The following is a 27,308-nucleotide window of genomic DNA, read 5'->3' on the forward strand; positions in this document are numbered from 1 at the left end:
GGTTGGTCAGAAGAACCCCTCTCTGAAGAGGAGATATTTGTACTGAGTAATGGAGAGGAGCCGCCTGAATGAGATCTACGGACGTGTGCCTCAGGGGGTGGAAAAACCTGTAGGTTGGAGGGACAGAGTGAGCACAGCATGGTGAGTGAGGAGATGCACAATTGATGCACAAATACATTTCTTTCTTTTTCCTTCCTTTCCTTAGAAGTGACCCCTGCTGTGCTTTCTAGCAACCATGCACCATCTCAGCTCAACCGTCACGGGCCCTCCACCTCCCAGGTAGTCTCACCTCCCAAGAAACCTCTCTGTGCCCTGGACTGCAAGTTTGGAGGGTAATGAACTGGCTCCTTTGAGGAACACCACCTGTCTCCCCAGAGGCACAGTGGGAAGGTGTCTCCGAGGGCCACACGGAGGTGGGCCCGGAGAGTGGCTGAGTGCGCTTCGGCAGGGGTCTCCCACAGCTCTTCTTCTAGACCTTTTTTCTGCTCTCCCTGCTGTTTCTGTAATAAAATGTACTTGTTGAAATGGCTGAATGCTTGGTTATTTCCTTCACCCCACATCGAGAGTTAGTAATGTTCAGGGTGGCAGGGGTGCCAAGGACCATGTATGTCACCTAATTATGGCAACAACCCTAGAAGGAAGTTCTGTTATGCTGCTTGCTTTATAGGGAAAGAAACTATGGCTCGGAGGGTGTTATGCAAAGTGCTGAGGTCCCAGAAAACCTCGGGGTATGTTCTTGGATTCCCAGAGAAATAACCCGAAGGACTTAATTTTAGTTTTTTAAATTTATTTTTAAGGTGGATAGAATTGCCATTAGTTTAAAAATATTGTTTGTTTGTTATTTGGTATGTTTGAAATGTTACACCAGTTTTTAAAGCCAACATGGCTTAAAGTTAACACGGAGCAAGGTTATTGTCAATTCACGTACGATGGACTGTAACACAGTCGGCTTTGTAGAGCAGGCGGCACAGAAGTGAAGCGTTTACATCAGATGCAAACGCATGAGGCCACTGTTCCAGGGTGGAGGCCTGGAGGAAGCCCGGCCATCTTCTCTCGGTAACCTTGATCAAAGGCTTCGCTCTGGGCCACTGCCAAGTGATTTTTCCAGTCCCCTGTGGTTCCTGTCAAATACACAGCGTAAGTCCAGCTCAGACTTACACATGAGGTCTCAAGACTTCACGCGAACTTCTCTGTCTGCCTCTGCTGCGAATCTATCATGCACAGTCGATGAAAAATGCACCCAATAGAGCCAAGTGGTTAAATCTTTCCTGCCTGGATTCAGGTGCCGTTGGCTTCCATTCCATCCCAGACTACTAGTTGCATATTACAGCTGACTCTCCAGTTTAATAAGACTGTTCCCAGGACCTGCCTCAGGTGACGTTTTGAGGACTGATGATAGCAAAGGCAACGACACCAATAATACCTAACACACAGTAAGTAATTCCTTCTACACCAGGCACTGTGCTAGGATATCTCATGTCTGCCTCATTTGACACGCAAGATGTCCGTTTAGGACCATGGCGGTTCTTTTCTCCTATGCACTCTCACCCTGGGTCATAGAGGTAGGGCTGGTGTTCTTACTCTTGACGGCTACTCCAAAATCCGTCCTGAACTCTCCACCTTCGAATGGCATAGCATCCAGCTACGCGACCCAAAATGATCAACGTGCAGTGTCCTAAGGTTATTTCTTTGGGAATCCAAAAAAAAAGAAAGGGACCAGGAAAACACTGTCTGAGTGTGAGCTAGAATAGCCTTTCCTCCTTTAACCCAGCGCATAGTCCAGCGTCATCTCGCTGACGTCTCCCCAGCCGCCCTCTGGTAAACTGCAGGTTGACAATGAAACCTTCCCAGTCTATGCAGCGAACACCTTCATTCCTCGTGTGTAGCGGACACGCTTGGTTTTTATTATAGGGGTCTCCGCTGAAGGTTCGGTCTGGAGCTAAGTCACACGCGTTTCTTCTATTTCTCTGTCCACAGTGGTCCGCTTTGATGGATTCTGATGTATAAAATAAGTGTGTGGGAGGCAACCACTCAGTGTATCTCTCTCACATCAATGCTTCTCTCTCTTTTTCTCCCCCCCTTCTACTTTCTCTAAAAAAATCAGAGGAAAAAATATCCTCAGGAGATTAACCAAAAAAAAAAAAAAAGATTTTATTGAATACTGCTCAGTAAAGACGATGAGGAATGAACACGACAATTATGTGGATGGACACGGGCCTCACTGTGAACTAACACAGCGATTGTAAGACGCACCAGAAAAAGAGCGAAGATTCCCAGTCAGGGCACATGCCCAGGGTTGCAGCCTCGATCCCCAGTAGGGGGCATGCAGGAGGCAGCCGGCGGATGCTTCTCCCATTGATGTTTCTCTCTCCCTCTCCCTTCCTCTCTCTATAAAATCAATAACAACATATATTTTTTTAAAAGGACAGGGAAAATACTGGGTGAGTGTGAGTTAGATAGAGGGCATGGGCCCGCATTGGTTGGTTTGCAGACGGAAGGCATATTCTCAGGTGAGGTGCCTACTAATCTCTGGGAATTACTTTGGCCTGGAGGGAGCAGTCTCTCTCCTGCTAGCTAGGTCCCCCAAGATGGCAAGATATAAAGTAAAATACAGAAAATAAAAACGAGAGCAACATGAGAGACTGGGCACAAAAGGTCAGAGCGCGTAGGTAGGATTTAATCTATATTCAACCTCCAGGATAGGTAAATCCATAGAAACCGAAAGCTGGTATCGATTTGCTTAGAACGGGGGACGGGGGAATTGGAGAGGGCTAGCTAAAGATGATGAGATTTCTTTCTTTTTAGAGAGAGAGGGAGAGAGAGAGAAACATTGACTGGTTGACTCCTGTATGCACCCCGACTGGGGGTCGAACTCGCAACCTGTGTATGTGCTCTGACTGCGGATGGAACCCGAGACCCTTGGGTGCGACCCTTGGGGACGCTCCAACAGACAGAGCCACACCGGCAAGGGCATGAGGGCGTTTTTGTGTGTTTTTAAAAAATATATCTTAATTGATTTCAGAGAGAGGAAAGGAGATGTAGAGAAAGCGAAACATCAATGATGAGAGTCACTGATCGGCGGCCGCCTGCACGCCCCCTGCTGGGGATCCAGGAGCCCGCACCGGCCTGTGCCCCGACCGGGAGTCGAACCCCGACCGCCCGGACCCCAGGTCGACGCTCCCGTATCCCGAGTGTGCCGCTCACGTACGCAAACCACGGAAGCCGGGGCTCAACAGTTAAGGCCACACGCGGCCGCGAGGACGCGCGCACACGCACAATCACGCCCCCGCGGCCCGGCGGGCCCGCACCTCCCCGCCTCTCCCCGACTCACGACCACCCGCAGCCGCCGCCTCACTCGGCAACGCCTAACGCGTCGCCAAGGCAACGGGCCGCAGGGCCTCCTGGGAAATGGAGTCTCGGCGGCGCTGCTAAGGCGCCACGCAAAGGATTCTGGGGCTCGGCGCGGCATTAAGGCGAAGGTGAGGGTCCGCTCGCGGCCCGGGGGCATCCCTCCGCCCCTCTCCCGGGAAGGACAGACGGCAGCCCGCGCCCCCGGCTCGTTCCTCGCCCGCACTGCGGCCGCCCAGAGCCGCGCTGCGCCCCGAGGGCTTCGGGAGTGAGTGCGGAGGCGCCCGTCAGCGTCCCGGGTGGACGCGGCTCTGTCCCGCTGTTCCCCCGGGGCCCAGGGGAGGGCGCTCGGAAGCGCCCGGACAGGAACACGCAGGCGCGGGAGCCGAGAAGGGCGGTGAGCCGCGGACGCTGGTGCGTACTACGTGGGCTGGCGCAGCAGCGGCGACGCTCCCCCGGACGGCTCCGGCAGCGTGCGTGAGGGGCGGGGCCTCAGGCGGGAACCTGCGTGTGGGAAGCTCTACGGCAGCTGGGGGCGGAAGCGCTCGAGACACGCGGCTTTGTTTAGGGGCGTGGCCTGGCGCGCTCGGCGTGGCCTGGGGGCGGGGCCGCACGTGAGGGGGCGGGGCTTGGGCTCGGAGGGGAGCGCGCAGGCGCGGTGTCAGGGTGCGCGCCGCCGGGAGCGACCCCAGAGGACCGAGGCGAGCGTGAGGGTGGGTGTCTGCGCTCCCGCAGCTGCGTGGGGGCGTGAGCGTGGGCCCGAGGCTGTTTTCTGTACCACGGGCTGTGCGTCTGTGGCTGCCCCGCGGTCCTGCGTGTCATGATGTCGTGGGCTGCGTGTGAGGTGAAGGTCGGCGACCGTGAAACGTGTGATGGCGTGGGTGTGCTGTGTGAGTGTGACTGAGTGTGACCGAGCCAGCCGGGTGGCGGGGGCGTGTCCCAGGACCGTGCCTTTCGCTGTCGTCTGTGCTGTTTACACGAGAGAGAAGGGACCGCGCCTGTGGGGGCTGGGAGTGGGCCTGCGAGGGCGGGCGGGGATGTGTGGTTGGAGCGCGCGCGTGTGAGTGTGTGTGTGAGTGTGTGTGTGAGTGTGCGCGCGCGTGTGAGAGCGCATGTGAGAGTGTGAGTGTGCGTGCCTGTGAGTGTGTGTGTGAGTGTGTGCATGTGTGAGTGCGCGCGCGTATGAGAGTGAGTGCGTGCGCGTGTATGAGTGTGTGTTGCACGTGTGAGTGTGTGTGCATGTGTGTGAGTGTGTGCATGTGTGAGTGCGTGCGCGTGTGAGTGCGTGCGCGTGTGTGTGTGTTGCACGTGTGCGCGTGTGTGAGTGTGTGCGTGAGTATAAAAGTATGCCGGTATCTGTCCCTGGGCCCTGGCACAGGGCTCCTCAAACCCTTGTAAACTCCTAAGTGACAGGAGCGCCTCCGGATCTAACGTGGGGATTCTGGGTGAGCTCCTGGATGGGGCTGCTCCCCAGGGAGACGCAGCCCTGAATAGAAGCTTGGAATTCCCAGCGCCCCTGCCTACCACCTCATGGAGCTGTCCCGGCCCCCGCCCTGCACTGGGTGCCACGTCGTCACGTGGGAAACTGTGGTGACCTCACCTCCTGTCCTCACCAGACACCGCGCACTGACCTTGGGTGCTGCTGGTGTTTGACTCCCCACATGTGTGCGCATCCGCGTGAACACCTGTGTGTCCAGGGCGAGGGGCCCTGGGGCTCTCTCCGAAGGCCAGCCACCCTCCTGACTCCTCTTCTCCCGCAGCCCCACCTGCCCAGCACGCTGCGCCTCCCGGGCAAGGACTCAGTGGGGAGGAAGGGATGCCAGCCCCCCGAGGGAAGTCCACGTCCAAGGTAAACGGCCATTCGTCTTCCTTCCGAACGTTTTGTCTCATGGGACGCAGAACATGTGCTTTCCCTGCAGGACACTTCCCTCCCGGTGGAGACCAGCCAAGACCTGGTCCCCAGACCCCTCCCATCACCACAGAGTGGCCGCCGGAGAAGGGCCCCCTCTCCTTTTTTCCCATTGTGCACATGATCGCTCCCCTGTTCGTGGTGCGATTGGAGGGTCCCTGGCGGCTGTGGGAGAAACACCTTCCCCAGAGGGACGATGACAGCCGCTGATTCCTTAAGATGGAGACTTGGGCCCCGGTGGGACCCTGCAAGGCAGAGGGGGATTCCAAGTTGCTCTCCAGAGCTACCTAATGTCGCTTCGTCTGCTTGCGCAACCCATTTGCACAGAGGACATCGCCCTGGCTTTAAGAGACTCTCGTAACTGTTCAGGCCGAGTGCCCAGGAGCCAGGCCCGTGAGGCAGGATGAGCTGGCGTCACCGCTCTAGCTGATGAAGAGATTTTCTTTAATCCTCACTTGAGGATATGCTTCTACTGGTTTTAGAGAGAGGAAGAGGGGTTGCGGGGAGAGAGACATGGATGTGAGAGAGAAACATCCACCGGTTGCCTCTTGTTCGCACCCTGACCGGGGATCAGACCCTCCCCCGTTTCTGTGTATGGGATGGTGCTCCAAGCCCCCCCTGCCATCCAGCCAGGGCAAGTTATTTATTACAGTGCACATCTTGGAGGCAGTTTCTCTTGGCAAAGAGCTTCACCCTCTCAGTTACTTGTATTTGTTCCCTGTTGCTGCTACAACATTACCACCTACTTGGTATTTATTACCACCCGGTTCCTGGGTTGGAGATCAGGCACAGCGTGGCTTAGCCGGGGCCTCTGCTTTGGGTCTCAGAGGGCTGAAATCCAGGTGTCGGCTGGCTGTGCTCTCACTTTCTCCTGGTCCCTCTCCCACTTTCCACGGGGCCCCTTCTCCCATCTTCAAACCAGCGGCAGCAGGTCCGGTCCAGCTCGTGCCTCATATCTCCACGACTTCCCTTTCTCTCCTTGTCTGCGACCAGCAGGAGGTTTGCTCTTAGGGCCCCTTGTATCTCCCATGTTTGGGACAAGTCCACTGTCTGCTCTGGGTGTGTGGGAACGTGAGCCTACCGTGACAGGACATGGGGTTTTCCATTTCAGGTACCAGTGACGTTTGGGGACTTGGCCATCTACTTCTCCCGGGAAGAGTGGGAAAGGCTGAGCCCGGTGCAGAGGGATCTGTACGAAGACGTCATGTTGGAAAACTACCAGAACCTGGTCTCTCTTGGTGAGCCCCCTCCCCTCGCCTCCCCCATATCCACCACTGGCCCTTTGAAGGATGGCAGTCTGTCAGTCTGTTAGGAAAACAGAAGCCACGCCAGTTTGGGTTTGCTTTCTTTTTAACAGCTATATTGAGATGTAATTCACACACTGTACAACTCACCCATAGGAAGTGTACAACTCAGTGGTTTCTATTGTATGACAGAGCTGTGGGTCCCTCAGCACAGTCAATTTGGAACATTTTTACCACCCCCAGAAGAAACCCGAACCCAGTAGCACTGCCTCTCCATTTCCCATGCCCACTAATCCCCCCACTAGGCAAACACTAGTCCACTCTGTCTCTATGGATTTGCCTATTCCTGGCCTTTCATAGAAGTGGATCATACCATTTGTGGTCCTTTGCTTTTGCTGAGCATCATGTTTTCAAGGTTCATCCACACCGTGGTGGGTGTCAGGACCTGGTTCCTCTTGATGGCCCAAAAACATTACATTGTAGAGACCACATTTGTTTATCCATCAGTTGATGGGTATTTGGGCTGTTTCTGCCTCGAAACTTTCATGAATAGGATGCTATGAACATTTTGTGTGAGTTTTCATGAGGATGCATGTTCTCATTTCCCGTGGGTGTGTACCTAGGAGTGGGATTGCTGGTCAGATAGTAGCTGTATACGTAACACCCTGAGACACCTCACTTTTGTTAAGAGAGGGAGCTTAATATCAGGGGCTGACTTAACAGGTACTGTTAAAAGGTGAATAGAGGACACGGGGGTAGCACAGAGATGGTAACTGCAGGATGCAGCCACCCTCCCAGGGGAAGGGGAAAGTTTGGAGCTTTCAGAACTTAGATGGACACAGACTAATGCAGAAAGGGAAAGACGCACTGCCTGGATTTACACTCCTGAACAGGCAAGATGAGGCTAGCTCTGGGAGTGGGTGGGGAGAAAGAAAAGCAGAAATTGAAACCACCAGAGCCCCTATGGGTGGACCCTCTCGGGGAGCAGTAGTGAAGGAGGGGTGTGGGTTGCCGAGCCCCTACACCAAAAACAAATCAGAGAAGGGTGGGGTTGGGAGCTGAAAGGCAGCAGCTTAATGGCCAGCCTTGAGTTTCTGCTCCAACTTTTCAGGAAAACAGTTGGCTCTGTGGAGTTAGAAAGGAAAACCTCTGCCGGCTGAACCTGACTTTTCTCCCCCTCATTCTCCAGCTGCCCTTCACCTCCTCCGTGCTCCCTGTGTGCCAACAAATCCTATTATTGGCACAGGGCTGGGTTCACTGTCGTGGTTTCCACATCATGCTCAATTCCAGTGTTTTCCCATGGGCAGGACTTTCCTGTCGGAGGCCTAATGTGATCACCTTATTGGAGAAAGGGAAAGCACCCTGGATGGAGGGACCCGTGGGAAGACGCCGGGGCCTGGGTGAGTAACCGAGAACCCAGGCTTGGAAGTTGGCGGTCTATGTAAGAGCGCACTCCACTGCGAGAGGGCCACCCCTGTGAGATAATACTCAAGAGCCACTTTCCTCACCTCAGAGGCCACTCCTGTGCAGAAAATTCAAGTCTCTTCAGTATGAGCCCCTGAAGGGGAATACTAACATCTTATAAGCCCTTCCTGGGCATCAGACACTCTTCTAAATACAGGTTGTTTCCAGCTGTTGCTGGATGAAGTAATCTTGAGATGTCAGTTACACGCTGTTGAATGATGGTATGGTTGAGTTCTCCTGTGTCCTTACTGATCTTCCGCCTGCTGGATCTGCCTGTTTACAAGAGGGGGTGGATATTGAAGTTTCCAGCTGTGATAGTGGATCCATCTAGTTATCCTGGCAGGTCTGTCAGTTTTTGTCTCAATTAGGTTGATGCTGGATTGTTAGGCACACATACAGTATGAATTGTTATGTCTTCCTGAAGAATTGACCCCTTTACCATTATGTATGCCTCTCTTTACCTGTGATAGCAAGCGTTCCGTGTTTTTAAGTCTGCTGTGTCCGAAATTAATGTAGCTACTACTGCTTGCTTTTGGTTGGGGTCCACATGGCGTATTCTTCTCATCCATGGGTCTTTATTGCTAAAGGGGTTTCTTATAGACAGCACACAGTTGTTTTGTGTTTTTTGATCCACATGACAATCTCTTGTAATTGGAGGCCATTTACATTCACAGTGATGACTGACATAGCTGATACATAGCGTCGGACATCAACATAGAGGAACCGTGTCTGTTATTGTTCTCTATTTGTTGTCTTTATTCTTTGCTCCTGTCTTTGCCTCCCACTCCTCTGCCTTTTGTGGTTTTATTTATTTATTCTATTCTTCTTTAATTTTTTTCATTTCACATGATTCTGCTTTGTCTTTCTTAGCATGTCAGTTATACTTTGTTTTTAACTTTTTTAGTGAATGCCCTGGAGTTTACAGGATACATTTACAGCTGATCCAAGTCCACTTTCAAGTAACACTGCCCCACTTCATGGGTGCCGTGAGTGCCTTATTACAACAAAATAAGGCTATGCCTTCCTCTCACTCCCTGTATCATTGCTGTCATTCACTTCATTTAAGATAAACACATAGGCACACATAATCAAATACGTTGCTGTATTATTATTTTGAACAAATTGTTATCTGTTAGGTCAATTAAAAATAAGAGAAGCCCTGGCCAGGTGGCTCAGTTGGTGGATTGTCATACTGTGCACCAAAGGCTGAGGGTTTGATTCCCGGTCAGGGTGCGTGAGGGAAGTAACAGATCGATGTTCCTCTTCCCCATCAGTGTCTCTCTCTCTCCTCCCCCTTCCTCTCTCTCTCTAAAAATCAATAAAAGCATATCCTGGGGTGAGGATGAATAAAAATAAATAAGAAGAGGGTTTCTTGCCCTCACTTATTCCTTTCTCAGCATCCTTCCTTTCTCTGTGTAGAGCCTAGTTTCTGATCTATGTTATTTTCCTTCTCTCTCTAAAAGGACCTCTTTTTAACATTTCTTGCAGGTCTACTGGTAAATTCAACATTTGTTTGTCTGAGAAAGCCTTTATTTCTCTTTCACTCTTAAAGGACATCTTCATAGAGTACAGAATTTGAGGTTAGTGGTTTCAAGAGAGTTCCCAATGGCTCTTGCAAAAATGAGTATTTAGTTAAAAGCCCACCCTGCCTTAAATTTAATCAGCCTAATGAAATTCAAATTTCACAGTATTATTTTTTCTTAACATTAATTCTGGGAAAATATCAAAAGGGTTCAAGCAGTTTTAAATTTCTCTTCTAATCCTTTTCAGTTTTTACCACTCTTAGCATTTCAAAGAGCTACTTTAGTCATTTAAAATAACTATTAATTTTTATATTCATAAGGAACATGTAATGATAAAAATCAAAATGATAAAAATCAAAATGAAGGAGAATGTTACTACAATCCTTTCTACCAGGAAAAGGATACTTTATATTTAGATATACAACTTCCAGGTATTTTCAACTTATAAAATGAAATCATTCTTGTGGTAAAGTTTGATGAACTCATTTTTCACTTATATTCTAGGAAATTTCCTTGTCACTTCAACTTAGTTTCTTACATGACACTTTTTAAATAAAAATAAGAAAACAAATATTTAATTTGTTGATGTCTTTCAGACTCAGGTTCTAAATGTGAGACCAAGAAGTTACATCCAAATAATTGCAACAAATCTTGCCAAAGCATCTATCAGAAACCAGTTTCTGCAACACAAAAAGGTCCCACAAGAAAGAGAGGCTGCAAGAAAAATTTGGCCCTTAGAGAAACCAAGAAAGTGCATCCAGGGGAGAAATGTTTAAAATGTAATGAATGTGGGAAAATCTTTAGTCAAAGCTTATCTTTTAAACTTCATCAGAATTCTCATACTGAAGGGAAGCCTTATGAATGTAGTAATTGTAGAAAGGCCTTCAGACAGGTTTCGTTCCTCATCCTTCATCAGAGAATTCACAATGGAGGGAAAAGCCATGAATGTGATCAATGTGGGGAAAGTTTTATGCAAAAAACAGCCCTTATTCTACATGAGAAAATTCATGGTGGAAAGGAAATCTTTGACTATGGGAAGGCCTTGAGTCAGTGCCCATCCCTTAGGGTAGATGAGAAAATTCATCTTGTTGAGAATGCCCACCAGTGCAGAAAATGTGGGAAAGCCTTCATTCGAAGGTCATCCCTTTTACTTCATAAGAAAATCCACAATGGAAAGAAAACACATGAATGCAATAAATGTGGGAGAGGCTTTAGTAAGAAATCAGCCCTTGTTGTACATAAAAGGATTCATATAGGAGAGAAAACCCATGAGGGTGAGAAGGCCTCAAGGCAACAGAGCAGTCACCATTTAGAGAATCCTTATAAATGTAGGAAATGTGGAAAGTCCTTTAATAGGATTTCATCCATCATGCTTCATCAGAGAATTCATGCTTCAGAAAAACAGTACAAATGTGATAAATGTGAGATGGTCTTTAGGCGGTTTTCAACCTTTATTCTACATGTAAAAACTCATAATGGAGAGAAACTGTACAGATGCAATAAATGTGAGAAGGTCTGTAATCGGCATTCATCCCTTATTCAACATCAGAAGGTTCATAAAAGGAAAAAGAAACTGTTTGAATGTAAGGAATGTGGGAAAATGTTTTCTGAAACCGCCAACCTTAAAATACATCAGAACATTCATTCTGAAGAGAAACCTTTCAAATGTAATAAATGTAGCAAAGTTTTCGGCCGCCAGTCATTTCTTATTGAACATCAGAGAATTCATACTGGAGAAAAACCGTATCAGTGTGAGGAATGTGGGAAAGCCTTCAGTCATCGAATATCTGTTACTCGACATAAGAGAATCCATACTGAAGACAGGCCATATGAGTGCGATCAGTGTGGAAAGGCCTTCAGTCAGAGCGCACACCTTGCCCAACATGAAAGGATTCACACTGGAGAGAAACCGTACACGTGCAAAACGTGTGGGAAGGCATTCAGTCAACGTACGTCCCTTATTCTACATGTAAGAAGTCATACAGGAGAGAAGCCCTATGAATGTAATGAGTGTGGGAAGGCCTTTAGCAGTGGCTCGGACCTTATCCGGCATCAAAGAAGTCATTCCTCAGAGAAACCCTATGAATGTAGTGAATGTGGGAAGGCATATAGTAGGAGCTCATCCCTGATTCGACATCAGAATACACATTCAGAAGGAAAAGCCTAAGGTTGCTACAAAAGCAAAGACTGAGGCTCAAAGTAGCAGATAAAATACATTTGTCTCTAACATAAATTGTGTAAAAATGGGACCATTTGATGGTGTATCCCACTTCGAAAGCCAATGGGCAAAAGCCCTTGGTGACTTTGACCTGAGAATTTGAAATTAACTGAAGCAGTGATCTTACAGGTCTTAATGAAGCTGTGATGATTGGATCATTTTTCATTCTCTATTTGATGAGAATCACTGATATTTTATTTCCAATGTAGTTTTACAGCTATTTCAAAGTGGAATTGTAGTTATTTCAGTGGTCACATACAATGAAGTGGAATTGTCAGTGTTTTGGGGTGGGGCTTTGAGCCTGATTTAATGTCATGTGAAGAAAGGGTTTGTCCCTTAGAATGAGCACTATCACATAAGGCACTTCTTGGAAAACCAGGGTGCCACTTCCAGCTGACTGAAATTTGTTGGTGATAAAAAGAGTGAATCTTTAAATAGATAAAGATGACATTGACAGTAGTGGGACAGAGACATTTTCATACTATCTCCAAAGATATGAAGATGCATGACCTTTGTGATGTGAAGTTTAACAAGCCTGACAAGCTAACAGGAAAACAAACCAGGATATACTAAAGAACAAGGAACATCAGAGCAGGGAGAGATTATTTTATTTGAGGATAAACTTGTTTCTATTTATATGAATAAACATCGGTATTTTCATGGAAGAACACTGGTGTGCAGTAAGTAATTGGTGGAGAATGTGTCTCTCCCAGAATCCATGTGTTGAGGCCCTACCCTCCAGGGTAATGGTATTTGGAAATGGGTTAGGTCACTCTAACAAACCACAACTCAGAGAGAAAACCACATTTGTGAAGGGTGATCATGCATGCAGTATAATAGAACAGCTAATTATTTTTATTTAAACTTGCCACATTAGTTCTGTAAAATCAGCATACAAAAGCTCCAAGATTGATTTTTATCATCTTTATTATTTCCATTCTTCTTATGCTAACTCTGGTGTTCATTGCTCTTCATTTTCTAATTTAAGGTGGAAATTGAAGGCATTGATTTGAGAGCTTTCCTTTATAACTTAGGCAGTTAGTGTTGTTATACTTCCTTTTAAGTACAGTGTTCTTTCATTCAATTCAAATACTATTTTCCCTTTTTGGTTTCTCTTTTGACCCATTGGTTACAAAAAATTGGGCTATTTAGGTCGAAATACTTGGGAATTTTCCAGTTATCTTTCTGTTACTGGTTTCTCATTTAATCTATCCTGATCACAAAAACATTTTGTATGACTTAAACCCTCTTAAATTTATTGAGATGTTTTTAAGGCCTGGAACATGGTCTATCTCAGTAAGTGTGCTGGGTGTGTTTGAAAAGAATGTATAGTCTGTTCTTGGGTGGAATAGTTATAAAATGTCAATTAGGTCAAGTTCACTGATAGTGTTAAGTCTTCAACATCCTTACTGATTTTCTACTTGTTCTGAGAGATGCATGTCAAAATCTCTTAAAATTGTGGATTAGTCTATTTCTCCTTATAGTTCTATCAGTCCTTTTCTTGACTTCAGGTAATTTCCATACATGCATGTCCTGTTGTTTTCAGATAAAAACTAGAGTTTTTACTCAGGTAAAATTTCTGCGGATGTCTGTGGTGTTTTTCCTCTGGGAGCCCTCAGGTAGTTTATCCTGTAAACTAACCACCTCCTTGTCTCCCAGCTCCATCTCCTGTACTCAGAGAGCACGGTCTGAAAACTCCACATGCTGCTCCCTGGGGATTACATTGTTTGGCACTCTGTTAATTCGCTTCCCATTCCCCAGGGATCTCTCTTAATTCAGTCTCTTGAACACCAGGGTTTTATATATTTTATCCAGTTTTTTAGCATTTCAGGTGGGAGTGTAAACTACTCCTTCAATTCCATCTTCACCAGAAGTGCAGATCTCAAGCACTTAGTGAGGGCAGGGATCACTGTGGGTCTAGAACTTTGTTTACACTCTTGTATCTGTGCTTCATAAGGCCTTACCAGTACTTCTGGAGGATAAACTGCTGGATGAAAGCACAGACATTTCAATAGGTCCTGCCAACTTGTCTGTGCTGTTCAAGTTAGAACCCATCTAGAATGAAGGCTTCTTAAGAGGAATTTTAAGCACCTTCATCCACTGCTGTGTCTTGCCCACCAAGTTGGGCTATATTAGTCAAGTTTTCCTGTTTCTTCTGCCTACTTTTTCTCCAGTATGCTGCTCTCACCAGGGGACAGCGAGTGCGAAAGACCCTGGCATGTTCTTTTAGTGTGACCCTAACAGCTGTGTCTGTGTTCCACCTTTCATAGTGTGTGATATGAAGTGGTATCACTTTCCTATTTCAATGATGCTGGCATATTTAATTTTGGGGTTTATTTTTAATAGAAGTTGGTAAGACTGACTCTACCCGTATTTCATAGGGTCTCTGCAAAGCTAGAATTTTGATTCTTGAATGAGTAGAGTTCCTGGTCTAGCTATTCTTCCTCTCTTCTGCTCGTTTGGTACCTTTTACAATGAGAGATACACTTGTATGTTGTTAACTGCAAAAGGAAACCTTGGTTTGGCTAGTGAAAATTCTGATCTTGACAAGTTGCCTTTCACAAAGGAGGTACAATTCATTCTTCCTCACTCAGCACAGAGAAGCATCTTTTTCTCATATGCTTTTGCAGCACATAGTCCATTGGTTTAACTTGTATTTCTTCTGATCCTACTGAGATTCAGTACTTACCACATATTCATCAGTTGCCTCTTCACAGCCTTTGCCCATGGGTGGGTGGGTGGTGGGGGGGGGTGTATGTGTCATTTGCTAAGTGAGTGTAGGAGCACTTCTGTGTTAAGGATATGCACTTCATGGGTTAATGATGTCCTCTAATCTGATGCTTAAACCTTTTGTTTATACTACCTTTGACTATATAGATACTTAATAAAATTCTTATGCAATTAAACCTAGAATCTTTCTGTGTGGCTTGTACACCAAATCGGACATGTTTGTGGGCAGCCAATTTATGAGTGTTGATCTAGTTTTGGTTTTTCTCCTCTAGTTTTGGAATCACATCTTAGACACTCAACAACTTTTCCATTTTAAACAGCAAAGATGTAATATAGCCACCTAGAATTAGGAGCAGGGGTCAAACTTACATTTTGCTTTTTAGTCTTCTTTGATTATTGATCTTTTAAATTTTTCTTTTTTTAAATACCTGTTTTACCTCTGTTTATTTTTATTTAAAATATATCTTTATTGACTTCAGAGAGAGGAAGGGATAGAAACATCAATGAGTCAGACTGGCTGCCTCCTGCATGCCCCCAACTGGGGACCGAGCCAGCAACCCGGCATGTGCCCCGACCAGGAATCGAACCCCAATCACCTGGATCCTAGGTCGACGCTCAACCGCTGAGCCATGCCCAGCTGGGCTCCCTCTGTTTAAATATAAATGAAGAATACATCTCAGTAAATTCTACTTATCACAAGTTGATTTTTAAAATCTGGGTTCTTAGAACTGTTGAATATGTACTGAAAGTAGTTTTCCTTACCAACAAAGTCATATCTCTAATCCCTATTTTCATGTACTCGAATGTCAATCCTACTGCATCAGATACCCTGGTCATCGTCCTGTAGAACACTGACCACTGTTCGTAATCAAAAATCTTTACTTCTACTCTTGAGCTGCTGCTTTTATTATTTCTCAACTGATCACTGTTGAGATGATGTTTTCTTTGGATACCACAGTACCTTATTTTACACTAAAGTTTACTGAGTGACTACTTTATGCTAGGCACTCTACTGAGCCACTTACATGCATTATCTTATTTAATGCTCCCATTAACTTTCGAGGTAGTACCATTATTAGTCCCCAAATAAAACAGAAGCTTGTGAAAGACAAAATGTTTCTCTAAAATTAGAGGGCTAAAAAATGGAAGAGCAAGGATTAGAACCAAAATCTATTTTATGCTGGCATAAGGTTCTGGGTAAATCTCCAAAGAATGAGATGGATATTGGCATGAGATGGTGCTTTGTAAGGTAGACTGGAACAGGGTATTGTGGGGAAAGTCTCTCAGGCTATTTTGAAGAATATGTGCTTTAATGTAAGAACTACTAGATGCCACTGAGGGGCTTCAATGAGAGGAGAGATATGACCAAACTGTTTTTAATACAAGTTTGTCTGCAATGTGACAACTGGCAAAGTAGGTGGTAAACACAGGAAATCAGAAAGCTATTTCCACAGTCCGTGTTAAGTGATTATTGTGTACTAGACAAATAAGATGGAGTCAAAATGATTTAAAGGAGTGAGATTCAAGGCCTACTTAGGAGATAAAACCTACAGGTCTTGGCAACTGACTGGACACAGAGGGTGAGGAAGCGGAGAAACTTAAGAATGACTCCACAGTATGAATTCTCTCATGATGAGCCAAGTGTGCCCGCTGCCTGAAGGACTTCCTGCAGTCCTTACATTCATAGGGCCTTTCTCCAGTGTGAATTCTTTGATGCAGAGTAAGAGAGCCACTATAGCTAAAGGCTTTCCCACACACATTACATTCGTAAGGTTTCTCTCCAGTATGAATTCGCTGATGCTGAGCAAGGCCTGCATTCTGGCTGAATGTTTTCCTGCATTCCTTACACATGTAAGGTTTCTCTCCAGTATGACTTCGCTGGTGTTGTGCCAGTGATGAACTGTTGCTGAAGGCCTTCCCACACTCAATGCATTCATAGGGTTTCTCTCCAGTATGGACCCTCTGATGCTGATCAAGGTATGCAATCTGGCTGAAGGCTTTCCTACACACTTTACATTCATAAGGTTTCTCTCCAGTATGAACTCTCTGATGCTGAGAAAGGTGTGCATATTGGCTAAAGGCTTTCCTACATTCCTTACATTCGTAAGGTCTCTCTCCGGTATGAATCCTCTGATGCACAATTAGGTAACCACGATGGCTAAAGGCTTTCCCACACACATTACATACATAAGGTTTCTCTCCTGTATGAATTCTCTGATGCTGAGCAAGAAATGAACCATTACTAAAGGCCTTTCCACATTCAATACATTCGAACGGTCTCTCTCCAGTATGAACCCTCTGATGTTGGGTCAGGTGTGCAATCTGGCTGAAGGCTTTTTTACACTCATTACACTGATAAGGTTTCTCTCCAGTATGAACCCTCTGGTGTTGAGCAAGGTGTGCATTCTGGCTGAAAGCTTTCCTACATTCTTTACATTCGTAGGGTTTCTCCCCAGTGTGTATTCTCTTATGTTGGGCTAGGTTTGCACTCTGGCTAAAGGTTTTCCCACATTCAACACAGGCATAAGGTTTCTCCCCAGTATGAATTCTCTGGTGAAGAGTAAGGGATGAACTCTGGTTGAAGACCTTCTCACACTCATTACACTTCAAAAGTTTCTTTTCTACATAGACTTTCTTATGCTTCATTTCAACAGATTTTTTTCGGTAAATTCTCTTTTGTGGCTCATGCTTATGCACTCTTTCTTTGGTGGGAAAACTCTGTTTTATAGCAAATATTGCACCCTGGTGGAAAGTTTGCCAAGATTTAGTATATTCATTACTTTGATCTTCAGTGAGGATTTCCTTATGAGTGATGATCAGTTGACTAGGATGTATCTCCTTACTTCCCAACTTGTTCTTAAACCAGTCCCCACTTTTACAGTCTTCTACCAAACTGGGGTAATCAAGGCTGTAACTAAGATGGCTTCTTCCCATTGTCACTACTTTGAATGATTCTTCATAAATAACTTGCTTTGATGAAAATTCACTGTTTTTAAATGCATACTCCCAATCTAAAAGATAGTAAGAAAAAAAAGTCTTTTGTGTTTATGCAGAAGAGAAAAACTTTTAAAACAAAAATCAGTGAATAAAATGTAAGTTTGAGTGTTTAACAGCTGTTAAGTACAGTCTAAAAAGTATATTACAAAGAACAAGAACTTATGAAAGTTAAGGACATAAATTAATCATATATAACTAGTAAAGTAACTATCAGAAAAATTAAAAATTGAAGAGGTTATTTAACATCACATTTATTTTGTTTGTGTGTGTGTGTGTGTGTGTGTGTGTAATGTATCACCATCTCTAAACACCATTCTTATGCCTCAGTTTATCCTGCATTTAAGAGATGTTCATTATCTTTAGGAAAACCAATTTTACAATGTCAGGGTAGCTAAAAAACCTCCATAAGATCCCCAGACCCAAAGATACATCAGGTGTGTCTTAGGCTGTACATAAAACTATGGTTAAACTTTTGCAGTCTGAAAAAATTCTTACTGAATATCATTTTCTATGATTTATATTCCAATCAAATGTAAATTTTCAGTTGATCCCTGAAGCTGAGATGCTTCATATAGAAGTAATTTTGTATCAAATTGCTTGACTTTATTAACTTGCACTAGGCCTTAATTTGCCTTCCCATTTCCATTCCCAAATCAAATCACCTATTCTTCTGCTCAAGATTTTCCAATGGTTTCTCACCACTTTTATAATAAAATCAAAATTCCTATCATGGTTCACAAAACCAATGTAGCACATGAACATAAATGTAAAACCTTTAATAACATTACAGCAAATGCAATCCAGGAAAATATGAAAGCATAATCATGACCAAGTATAGTTTATCTGAGGAATGCAAGGTTGGTTTACTCTGTGAAAATCAATCAATGATCACTACACATCAACAGATTAAAGATGAAAAATCATATGATCATTTCAACAGATGTAGAAAGATTATTTTACTAAATTTATTTATAAAAATTCTCAGCAAACCAGGAACAGAAAGGAACTTCCTAAAACTCAGAATGAGCATCTAAGCAAACTAACCAACATCAACTTAATGGTGAAAGACTGAAGACATTTCCCCTTCAGACTGAGAACAATGCAAGTATATCTGCTCTTACCAGTTCTATTCAACACTGTACAGGAGGCCCTAGCTATTGTAGTAAATCAAGAAAAACAAGGCATAAGGATCAGAAAGGAAGAAATAAAACTGTATTGGCAGATAACATGATTGTCTATGCAGGAAATGCTCAACAATAAGAATAACTACTAGATGAATCTAGCAAGGTGATAAGATATAAAGTTAATATAAAATCACTTTACATTCTTGCAGACTATCAGCAAACAACTGGAAGATGGAGTTAAGAATTCTATTTATAACAGCATAAAAAAATAAAAGATTCAGAAAATTTTTTTTAGATATTTAAGACCACTACACTGGATATTAGAAAATATTGCTAAGAGAAAGAAGACTAATACATAGCTAAAGAAACTATACTCATGAACTGGAAAACTCGATGTTAGGATGTCAATTCTCCCCCAAGTTGATGTATAGATTCATCATAATACCAATCAAAATCCCAGCAGGCTTTGTTTAGAACCCACACAAAACTTAAAAGCAAAGACAAGGAGACCCTGTGACATTTGGGCCCAGAGAATAGGACAGGTTATCAGAGAAGACAGTACCATGTAACACAATATATACAAGGAGAGTAAGTGGGGAGCTCAAGCGAAAGATGCCTCCATGTTTGTCCCAGGTCTGGGGCCAAGGAAAGCTACCCAGAAAACCTCAACTACAACCTGGAACCCTTCAGAATGACAGAGCTTGTTTTTATTGCCATGGCCTCTGCCTCCCCAGTTCTCTCTCACTCACCAGAGCATGTGCTTCCTGTCCCCACCTTCTTCACCATCCAGGGCTCTTTTCCTTGCTCCAGCAGTGAGATCACCTCTGGCTTAGAAAGTGAAAGTCCTGCTTGTAAGAAATAAGGGGAGTTAGCCAGGCCCTTATCAGATCAGGCCCTTGGTCCCCAGGAGGTGGGTAATTATAGAGGGAGGTGAGGATGGGGACAAGTCCCATGAAGCCGCTAGTTCTACAGAACTCAGCCTGCGGGAGAACCCGGAGAGACCCCAGTGAGGTGTATCAGAGGCCTCCCAAACACCATGTGGAGAGCAGCCCTGTGTGGGGTGCTGAATTACGGGGAGACCTCACCCAGTGACACCAGGCTCCTGTAGTTCTCCAACATCACCTTCCTGTACAAAGTCCTCTGAGCAAGATTCAGCCATTCCCACTCCTCTTGGGAGAAAGCTATGGCCACGTCCCCAAATGTCACCAAATCCTGAAATGACAGACACATATTCTTGCCAAGCTGGTGTTCTTACCCTACATGGGCGTAGTTTGAAGAGCTAAATCATCTATACTTTTGGAGAGAAATATTACATATAGTGAAATTCTCTGGTGGTATCTTAGGTTCTGAGCAACACACATCAAGTAATCGCTGGGTGACTTCTCTGTGCTCAGTGTTGATAGTGCTGTGCTAAGTGTACAATTTCATAGTCTCTACTGATGAAGAAAGGATTTGTAACACACAAAAATGGGCAATACCACCACTAAACAACTGTAAAATAATACAGTTAGTTATTCACCCTAAATGCTACAGCATTTCTCAGTCTGGAAAATCAGGATAGACTGTGGCAGTGAAGAAAGGCTTCAGGGAGGAGACAGGAACATGAGCTAAGACTTCCAAAATGTATGTGGTCTAAACTTGCATCTTCCCAACTCTACTGTGGCCTGTTCCAGATATATCAATATGTATACATCCTATATACACACACATATACAGCCTATCTTATTAATGCCTATAATATTGACATTCTAAAGTTAAATATATATGTAATAAAATAGTAAACAAGTTTGATAGTGATTTTGCAAAACCATAATTTAAACAAATGTACACCACAGAGAAAAAGCAGGGGCAACGAAAGATTCTCTAGCAGCTCTTGGTAACCCCACTGAGTTCCAGCTGGAAACCTCTCAGCTGGCCATCTAAGAGACAAAATAATAGCAATTTTAAGCACTGCTAAGTAGCTTAAATAGCGAACATTTCCAATGTGATCATGAAGTGCATCAAAAATACCCACAGCTCTCACTGGAGGGACACACCCAATTTCGCATGTCTAAGGAGCAAAGGTTTTTTGAGTATTACAAGACCGCTAGCTCTCAAACACTGCTACTACATGGTGAATTAAGGATCTTATTTATAACGTGGAACAAGACCTAGTCTGCTCCCCCAAAATTCAAAATGCATATCCTTCCTAAGAGATACATCTGCTCCATACTTACCAGGGCTTGCTGCATATGGTTTCACATATGATTCTTAGGTTTGGCATGGCACAGAGCAGCACCCACTCTTAGCTGGGCTGAGGGACAGGTGGCACTCAATGGGACACCCCTGGAGAGCTGAATTGGCTGCCACAGTACTGAACTACTGCCACACAGGTTGGTAAACAGCTACTGCACTGAGCCCTGCTGGCGCCCGTGCCAGATCTCCCCTCCACCCAGCATGGCAGCAGCCTCCGGGACCCCAGTGGAGTAAGCTCTGGTGTCCCCGCCTTATTGGTTGTCAAATACAAACCTCACTCCTACTCTTCCCATAACGCTCCTACTGAAGACAAGTTTAAGCACATCAGTGATTTCACACAAACATTTTTCATGGAAAAACCAAGTCACTATATGAATCACTACTGCCTGAGAAATGGACAAAACGTTAAGTAGCTCGAAGGGAAGCAAAAGTACGGCCCCAGGAAACATCAGTTCCATGCATCAGCTCCCATGCTACATGCTTCCACCTCTAGAACACTTCATAACCCAGGGAGATCTGAGGAGTGAGGCTTCAGGAACGAAGCAAACACGGGTCGGGTCTGAAAAGATGAACCTTGTGCTAGACAGTGTAGGCACTGTCACCCACCAGCTCTACTAAAACTCAGGCTTTTGATACCAACTCTTTTAAATTTATTTCTTTTGTAGATGGAGGTGAGGTGAGGTAGGTTTTGCTAGATAAAATTCTTTTATTTATTTATCTTTTTTAATCCTCACCTGAGAATATTTTTCTATTGCTTTTCAGAGAGGGGGGGAGAGGGAGGGAGGGGGAGAGAGGGGGAGAGGAAAGGGGGGAGAGAGGGGGGGAGAGAGAGGGAGGAACATCAGTGTGAGGGCAGGGATGGAGCCTGCACCTGAGGTACATGCCCTTGTCTGGAATCAAACCCAGGACCCTTCAGTCTGAGGGCCATGCTCTTAACCACTGAGGAAACTGGCTATGCTAGATAAAGTTCTTAAAAGACATTCTTTCGCTGCACATACAAATAATGGATCCTGGGTTTCAACTGTCTTACTGACATTTTTCTTTTGGCCAATGAGACTTGACTACCTTTCAAATATTTTTATATTTATGTTGATGTGGTAAAACAGAATTTCCATACAATTTGTTATTAAGGAAACTTAGGAAATGATATTCAGTATTTCTACCTTCAGTGAATTTTTTTCCCTTTTAGTCCTCCACCCCCCACATTTACCTACCATGTCACCCTAACTCCTAGAAGCAATCAGAATTTACAGTTAGTATATATTTGTTGAAATATGTCCTTATCAGACATATCTGTGTTCATCTGTCCATATCTATTTACATATAACATCAGTTTTGTTGGATGGGTAACATTACAGGGTATGAACAAGCCATATCTTACTAACCCTGACTATTTTCAGTTATATGAATCTTCATTTTTCACTCTGATGCCGCAATGTCTCTACTTCCTTAAAATAAATTTCTAGACAGTATTCTCTCCACTGAGACTAGGATCTTCCAAAATTATTTAACCTCAGAAAAAATTTTAAATTACACTACTTTGACCCAGCAAGAATAGGAGCTAATGAAAAACAGTTCAGGCTGGGAGTAAAGAACTGACCTGCACTCAAAGAAATACCAACAGGGGTTCTTCAGGTAGAAGGAAAAGGGAAGGAAATGAAGGCATAGTCACAGGAAGAAACAAGAGCCCCGAATAGTAACTATAAACTGTATGTGACATCTAAGTATCTTGGAGGTAAACCACTAGAGGGGTCTTGTCCTGCCAGGAAGTGGTAAGGGTACTGATTACAAAGGAAGAAAGGGGGTTACTACCCAGTGAGACATGGATACATACCATTCTACAGTTGCCACTAAAGGAACAGTAATAAGGGGAAATACCTGACTTATCCCAAAGGAGAAACAGGAGAGATGAAGAACAGACGGCATCAGTAGGGAGCACACTGCAGTGTGGGCGACGTAGACACAAATGTATCACTAATTACACTGAATGAAAATGTACCAAACACTAATTAAAAAGCCAAGATTATCAGACTGTATTTTCAAAAATCAATGTTTTGCAGGGAGACGCAGGGACTGTAAGAGGCAAACGGCCACTCAAGTGCCCAGCTGTGAGCAGGGGGAAGAAAACCGGCCAACTATCTGCTGCTTACAAGAGGCATGCTTCAAATACTGTAGAAGCCTTAGAGGCAGAGGTTCTAGCCCTGGCGGGTAGCTCAGTTGGCTGGAGCGTCGTCCCGACACAGCAAGGTTGCAGGTTTGATCCCCGGTCAGGGCACAGACAAGAATCAGCCAATGATGCGTGAACAAGCAGAAGCAGAGGCTCTCAGAGAGTGTGCGTTAAGGTCATGCTGGGCCTCCCACCAGAGACGATGATTCAGGAGGTCCAGGGTGGGACCCCAGAAACAGCACTTGGGGTGATGGGCTCTGTCTGTTCTCCACATCATACCCTCTGCTTTCTCCTTCCATTACCAGGTCAGCGGCAGGAGAGGAAGCTGGCTCTTGCCGCCATGGAACTCATCCCCTTGTTCATTCACAGGTTCATTTGGCAAATACAGGGCGGGGCAAAAGCAGGCTTACAGTTGTGAGTACTTGAAACAGTTTACTTTTGTGTTATTATTTATTAATCATTGTATTATTTTCCATATTAACAACTGTAAACCTACTCTGCCCCGCCCTGTGCTACCTACACTGTTCTAAGAGGTAGGGATACAAAGGTGGACAAAACATAGTCCCTCCCCTTGTCGGCTAATATTCCAACAGAGGAGAGATACAGGTCACACAGCGTCAGGCAGTGTTAAATACTCCGACAAAACCCAGGGAAGGTGACTGAGAGAGATGGGGGTATTTATTTGAACAAGAACCTGAATAAAGAGGGAGGGCAGGCCACACCAACACCTAGGGGTTCGAGAATCACAGGAGGGGGAGAGCAAATGCAAAGGTTCAGAGACAGGAAAGAACCTGGTTTGTTTGAGGAACAGCAAGGTGACTGGTGTGACTGGAGCAGAGAGATGTAGAAATTGAGGTCTGGAGTCACACAGGGCCCTATAGGCCAGGATTAGGAAGCCAGTGAAGGTTTTGGGCAAAGGAATGAAATGACGTGCTCCGACAGCAGGCACACTGCTCCAGCGTCCTCCGTCGTTCCCTACCGCCCTCGTGAATCCGCACTCACCATCATCCATGTTCCTGACCCTCGCGCACGGCTACCTACAACTGCACAGTCACTAACTAGTGTCGGGCACATGTTCCTTTCCTCCCTTGGCCTCTTTTCTCCTCATCTGTAACATGAGACATTTTTGGACAAGTTCACCCACAATTTTCTTCCTGACTTTATCATTTTATAAGCCTAGATCTGTGCCATCCAATCCACTAGCTACTAATCACATGTAGCTATTTAAATTTAAGTCAATTAACATTGAAAATTCCATTCCTCAGTCATACTAGTACATACAAGCGGTGCATAGCCACGTGTGGCACACTCTATCATCAGTCATCACAGGAAGTTCCACTGGACAGTGCTGATTTCCGCTTCTGGCTCAGCTTCCTCTTTACAACCATTCTGTGTATTTTCATGTAGCAGTTTGCATGGTTTTATTTTTTAGATTTCACCTACACAATGTAAGGAAGAAATGTTTTTCTAAATGAATAACCCATCCCTTCACTGATTTAACATCATTACATTATATAATAAACTAGTAGATACTAAAGTCCATGTAGACAGTTTTTATTTGCCACAGTATTGCGAGCACTTAGTACAGTACGTCTTTAATAACTATATGTTTAGGAGTGAATGCATTTTTGCCATTCTTATTTATATTTGCATTTGTTTCTAGACATTATATGCTGATCTTTTCATTTGTTCCTTCTGGCTCTAAACTATTTACTGTTACAGATGTATGTAGCCATTTTTAGATGTGGCTTTAAGTACTCCCTACTATTATTCTTTTTTTATATAAAACGTTTTTATTTACTTTTTCTAGAGAGAGAGGGAGGGAGAGGGAGAGAGAGAAACCTCAATGTTAAGAGCAAAATATCAATCGGTTGCCTCCTGCACGCCCCCTACCAGGGATCAAAGCCCACAACCTGGGCATGTGCCCTGACGGAGAATCAAACCAGCAACCCTTCAGGCCACTGGACAACGCCCAACTAACTGAGCCACACCAGCCAGGGCCCTACTATTCTTTTACAAAAAAGTTCACTAATCTTAACTGGATGACCTAGAATATACTAGCTGTAGGCCACTACCTACTCAGGATGTCCCTAAAACAGGGCCTCATTACTCCCATGGAATTCTACTCCTCAATGCCCACAGCCTGAAGAAAACCCCAGCTCTAGCTGACCCATGCTTTACTACTCAAGACCTCAAAATCACCTTGAACGGGAGACCTTGTCCTGTACTGACTAAGACCACCCAACAGCCCTCATCTTGCCTTCCTCTCAAACCCAGGTGCGTGGGAAAGCTCTAGGCTAGTGGTCACACCTGCACACACACCTCGACCTCAGTGAATCAAGTCCCTACAATGAAGGCTCTCATATCCCACCAAAGAGTGTATTTTTAGAGCTCCTAACCCACAGGAAACGCTAAACTATTTCTTGAATGAAGATGAAAATGCTAAGAAAAAGAGGAAGCTCACTCGGTTTTTGGGGATCCCACCTTTTACTGAATTGGAGAACATGAGAACCAGCCCAGGGACTTTGTTGGGCTGGCAAGTTTCAGAAGAAAACCAAAATGTTCATATAAGACCTGAAAACCAAGGCATTTCTGGGAAGAGATGCTTCCTTACCTTGGACATGGCTCTAAGAATTCAAGGGCGTAGAACAGCTCTGTCGTCTTCCCTCAGGCTCCTCTCTGGTAGAAGGGCAGTGTCCAAGAAAACAGGGCTAGAGAGGGAGAAAGAAGTCCTGCATCACCAGCCTAGAAACCCCCCTTCCCTTCTCCCCCACCACAGACACAGATTAGAGGTGTCGCTGAATCGGTCATTCCCGTGTGCTTTAGATCTCAAGAACCCAGCGTAAACTTTGTGCCTAAGTCAGCTCCTCAGTTCTAATTATAAACAGCAGCAGCCTCTACCCTTCAGAATGGCACTACTAAGTAAGGATTTCCCCCCCTTCCCACATGAAATTATTCAAGGCCCCATGGTAATAAGTAATTGAACCCAACTGGAATCAGGGTCCAACTTTTAACCTTTCCAACAAATGATGCTGTTGAAGGGAAATATGTCCCCACCCTTCCTACAAAGATGAGAGAGAAGCCAGAGTGGCTGCCACAGAGAAAGCATCTTTACAGAGCAGGCATCAGAGCGGCCATGTGGTCTGGAGACAACCGGGCCAAAGAGTCAGGACACCGATCTCTCCACTTTTCTGAGCAATTCTCCACAAGATGGAGGCGAGAGACAACACAGGAACAGTCCTGAAACCCCTTAATCAAGAGTTGTTTCTGGTCCTGGCCAGGTAGCTCTGTTGGTTAGAGCGCCGTCCCAGTATACCAGAGCCGTGGGTTCGATCCCCAGGCAGGGCACGCACAAGAACCAAGCAATGAGGTGGAGCAACAGCTCGGTGCCCTTCCCTCCCTCTCTCCCCGCAAAATCAATTAAAAAAAAAAAAAAAAGTCACTTCCCACTAACCTCACTGCCTTGGAAAGAAAAGCACATTCAGTGGTAAGAACCACTAGGTTTGGGATCAAGCTGCCCGCAACACCCAGTCCACCGCGCCACTCACTAGCTCTGCAGCTCCCCTCCAGCTAGGGACCCGCTCGGAACCTCAGCTTCCTCATCAGAAAAGGGCACCTACTGCCCGCCCACCAGCTGCTGGCAGGATCACGAGATGGTCCTCAGGGGGCCCCGCGCACGGCGCCTGGACACGCTCTGCGGTCAGAAAGCGCACACAGTAGGGCTCCCCTTCGCGTTCCTCTTCCGCCCCGAGGCGGCCCGAGCCGGGGCTCCCCAGGTCCCCCTCTGTGTCCCCCCCGGGTCACCCTCCCGTGCCCCGTCCCCTCCCCCCGTGCCCCCGCCTCCGCCCCTCCGTCGGTCTCTCCCGGCCCTGCAGCCCCGGCCCCCGCCCAGACCACAGGCGCTCCGCCCGCCGCTCCCCAGGCAGCCCGCGGGCACGTTCCCGCCCCGCAGGGTCGCACTGTCCCGTGGCCACACAGTCCCACGCGGTCCCGCGTGACCGCGCAGTTGCCCACTCACTGTCACGGACACGGTCGCACGTTCTCATCGCAGCGCCTCCCGCGAACGCGGCCTCGCGCCCGGTCGCACCCGGTGCTCTGTCCACGCGCTGTGACAGGCCCCTCCACGCCTGCGCCCGCCCGCCGGCCCGGCACTCCCCACGGCCGGCAGCTCGCTCCGCGCGGGGGCCGGGGGCCCAGCATCCCCGCGGGCCGCGGCGGGGCTCGACGCCGGGCGCTCGGGCGGACTCACAAAGGGGCAGCCGGCGCCGGCCGCAGGGGCCGCTGGGAAACGGAGTCCCGGCCGGAGCGCGGCGCACAGCATCCTGGGGCCGCTCGCCGCGGGCGCCTGC

The 27,308-nt window shown here is 45.9% G+C and overlaps 2 protein-coding genes across 3 annotated transcripts; one reads left to right on the forward strand and one right to left on the reverse strand.

The window, feature by feature from the left end:
• Positions 1-3,973: 3,973 nt before the first annotated feature.
• Positions 3,974-15,713, forward strand: ZNF667 (zinc finger protein 667). The gene is made up of 5 exons (XM_081117714.1): positions 3,974-4,061; positions 5,109-5,197; positions 6,369-6,495; positions 7,809-7,901; positions 10,085-15,713. The coding sequence occupies exons 2-5, from the start codon at positions 5,165-5,167 to the stop codon at positions 11,653-11,655; spliced, it is 1,824 nt and encodes a 607-aa protein (XP_080973840.1). The 5' UTR covers positions 3,974-4,061; positions 5,109-5,164; the 3' UTR covers positions 11,656-15,713.
• An 83-nt stretch (positions 15,714-15,796) lies between these two features.
• ZNF583 (zinc finger protein 583) lies at positions 15,797-27,232 on the reverse strand. Of its 2 annotated transcripts, XM_081117715.1 has the most exons (6): positions 26,978-27,210; positions 25,574-25,670; positions 24,241-24,398; positions 19,643-19,769; positions 19,307-19,402; positions 15,797-17,447 (listed from the first exon to the last, which is right to left on the reverse strand). In XM_081117715.1, exons 3-6 carry the CDS (start codon positions 24,274-24,276, stop codon positions 15,970-15,972), a joined length of 1,737 nt encoding a protein of 578 aa, XP_080973841.1. In that variant the 5' UTR covers positions 24,277-24,398; positions 25,574-25,670; positions 26,978-27,210; the 3' UTR covers positions 15,797-15,969. The 2 variants fall into 2 exon arrangements, with proteins under 2 accessions (XP_080973841.1, XP_080973842.1); XM_081117716.1 differs by lacking the exon at positions 24,241-24,398 and having other exon boundaries at positions 26,978-27,232.
• Positions 27,233-27,308: the final 76 nt, after the last annotated feature.

This window comes from Miniopterus schreibersii, assembly GCF_964146895.1.
Source record: "Miniopterus schreibersii genome assembly, chromosome: 18".
Taxonomy (NCBI): domain Eukaryota; kingdom Metazoa; phylum Chordata; class Mammalia; order Chiroptera; family Miniopteridae; genus Miniopterus; species Miniopterus schreibersii.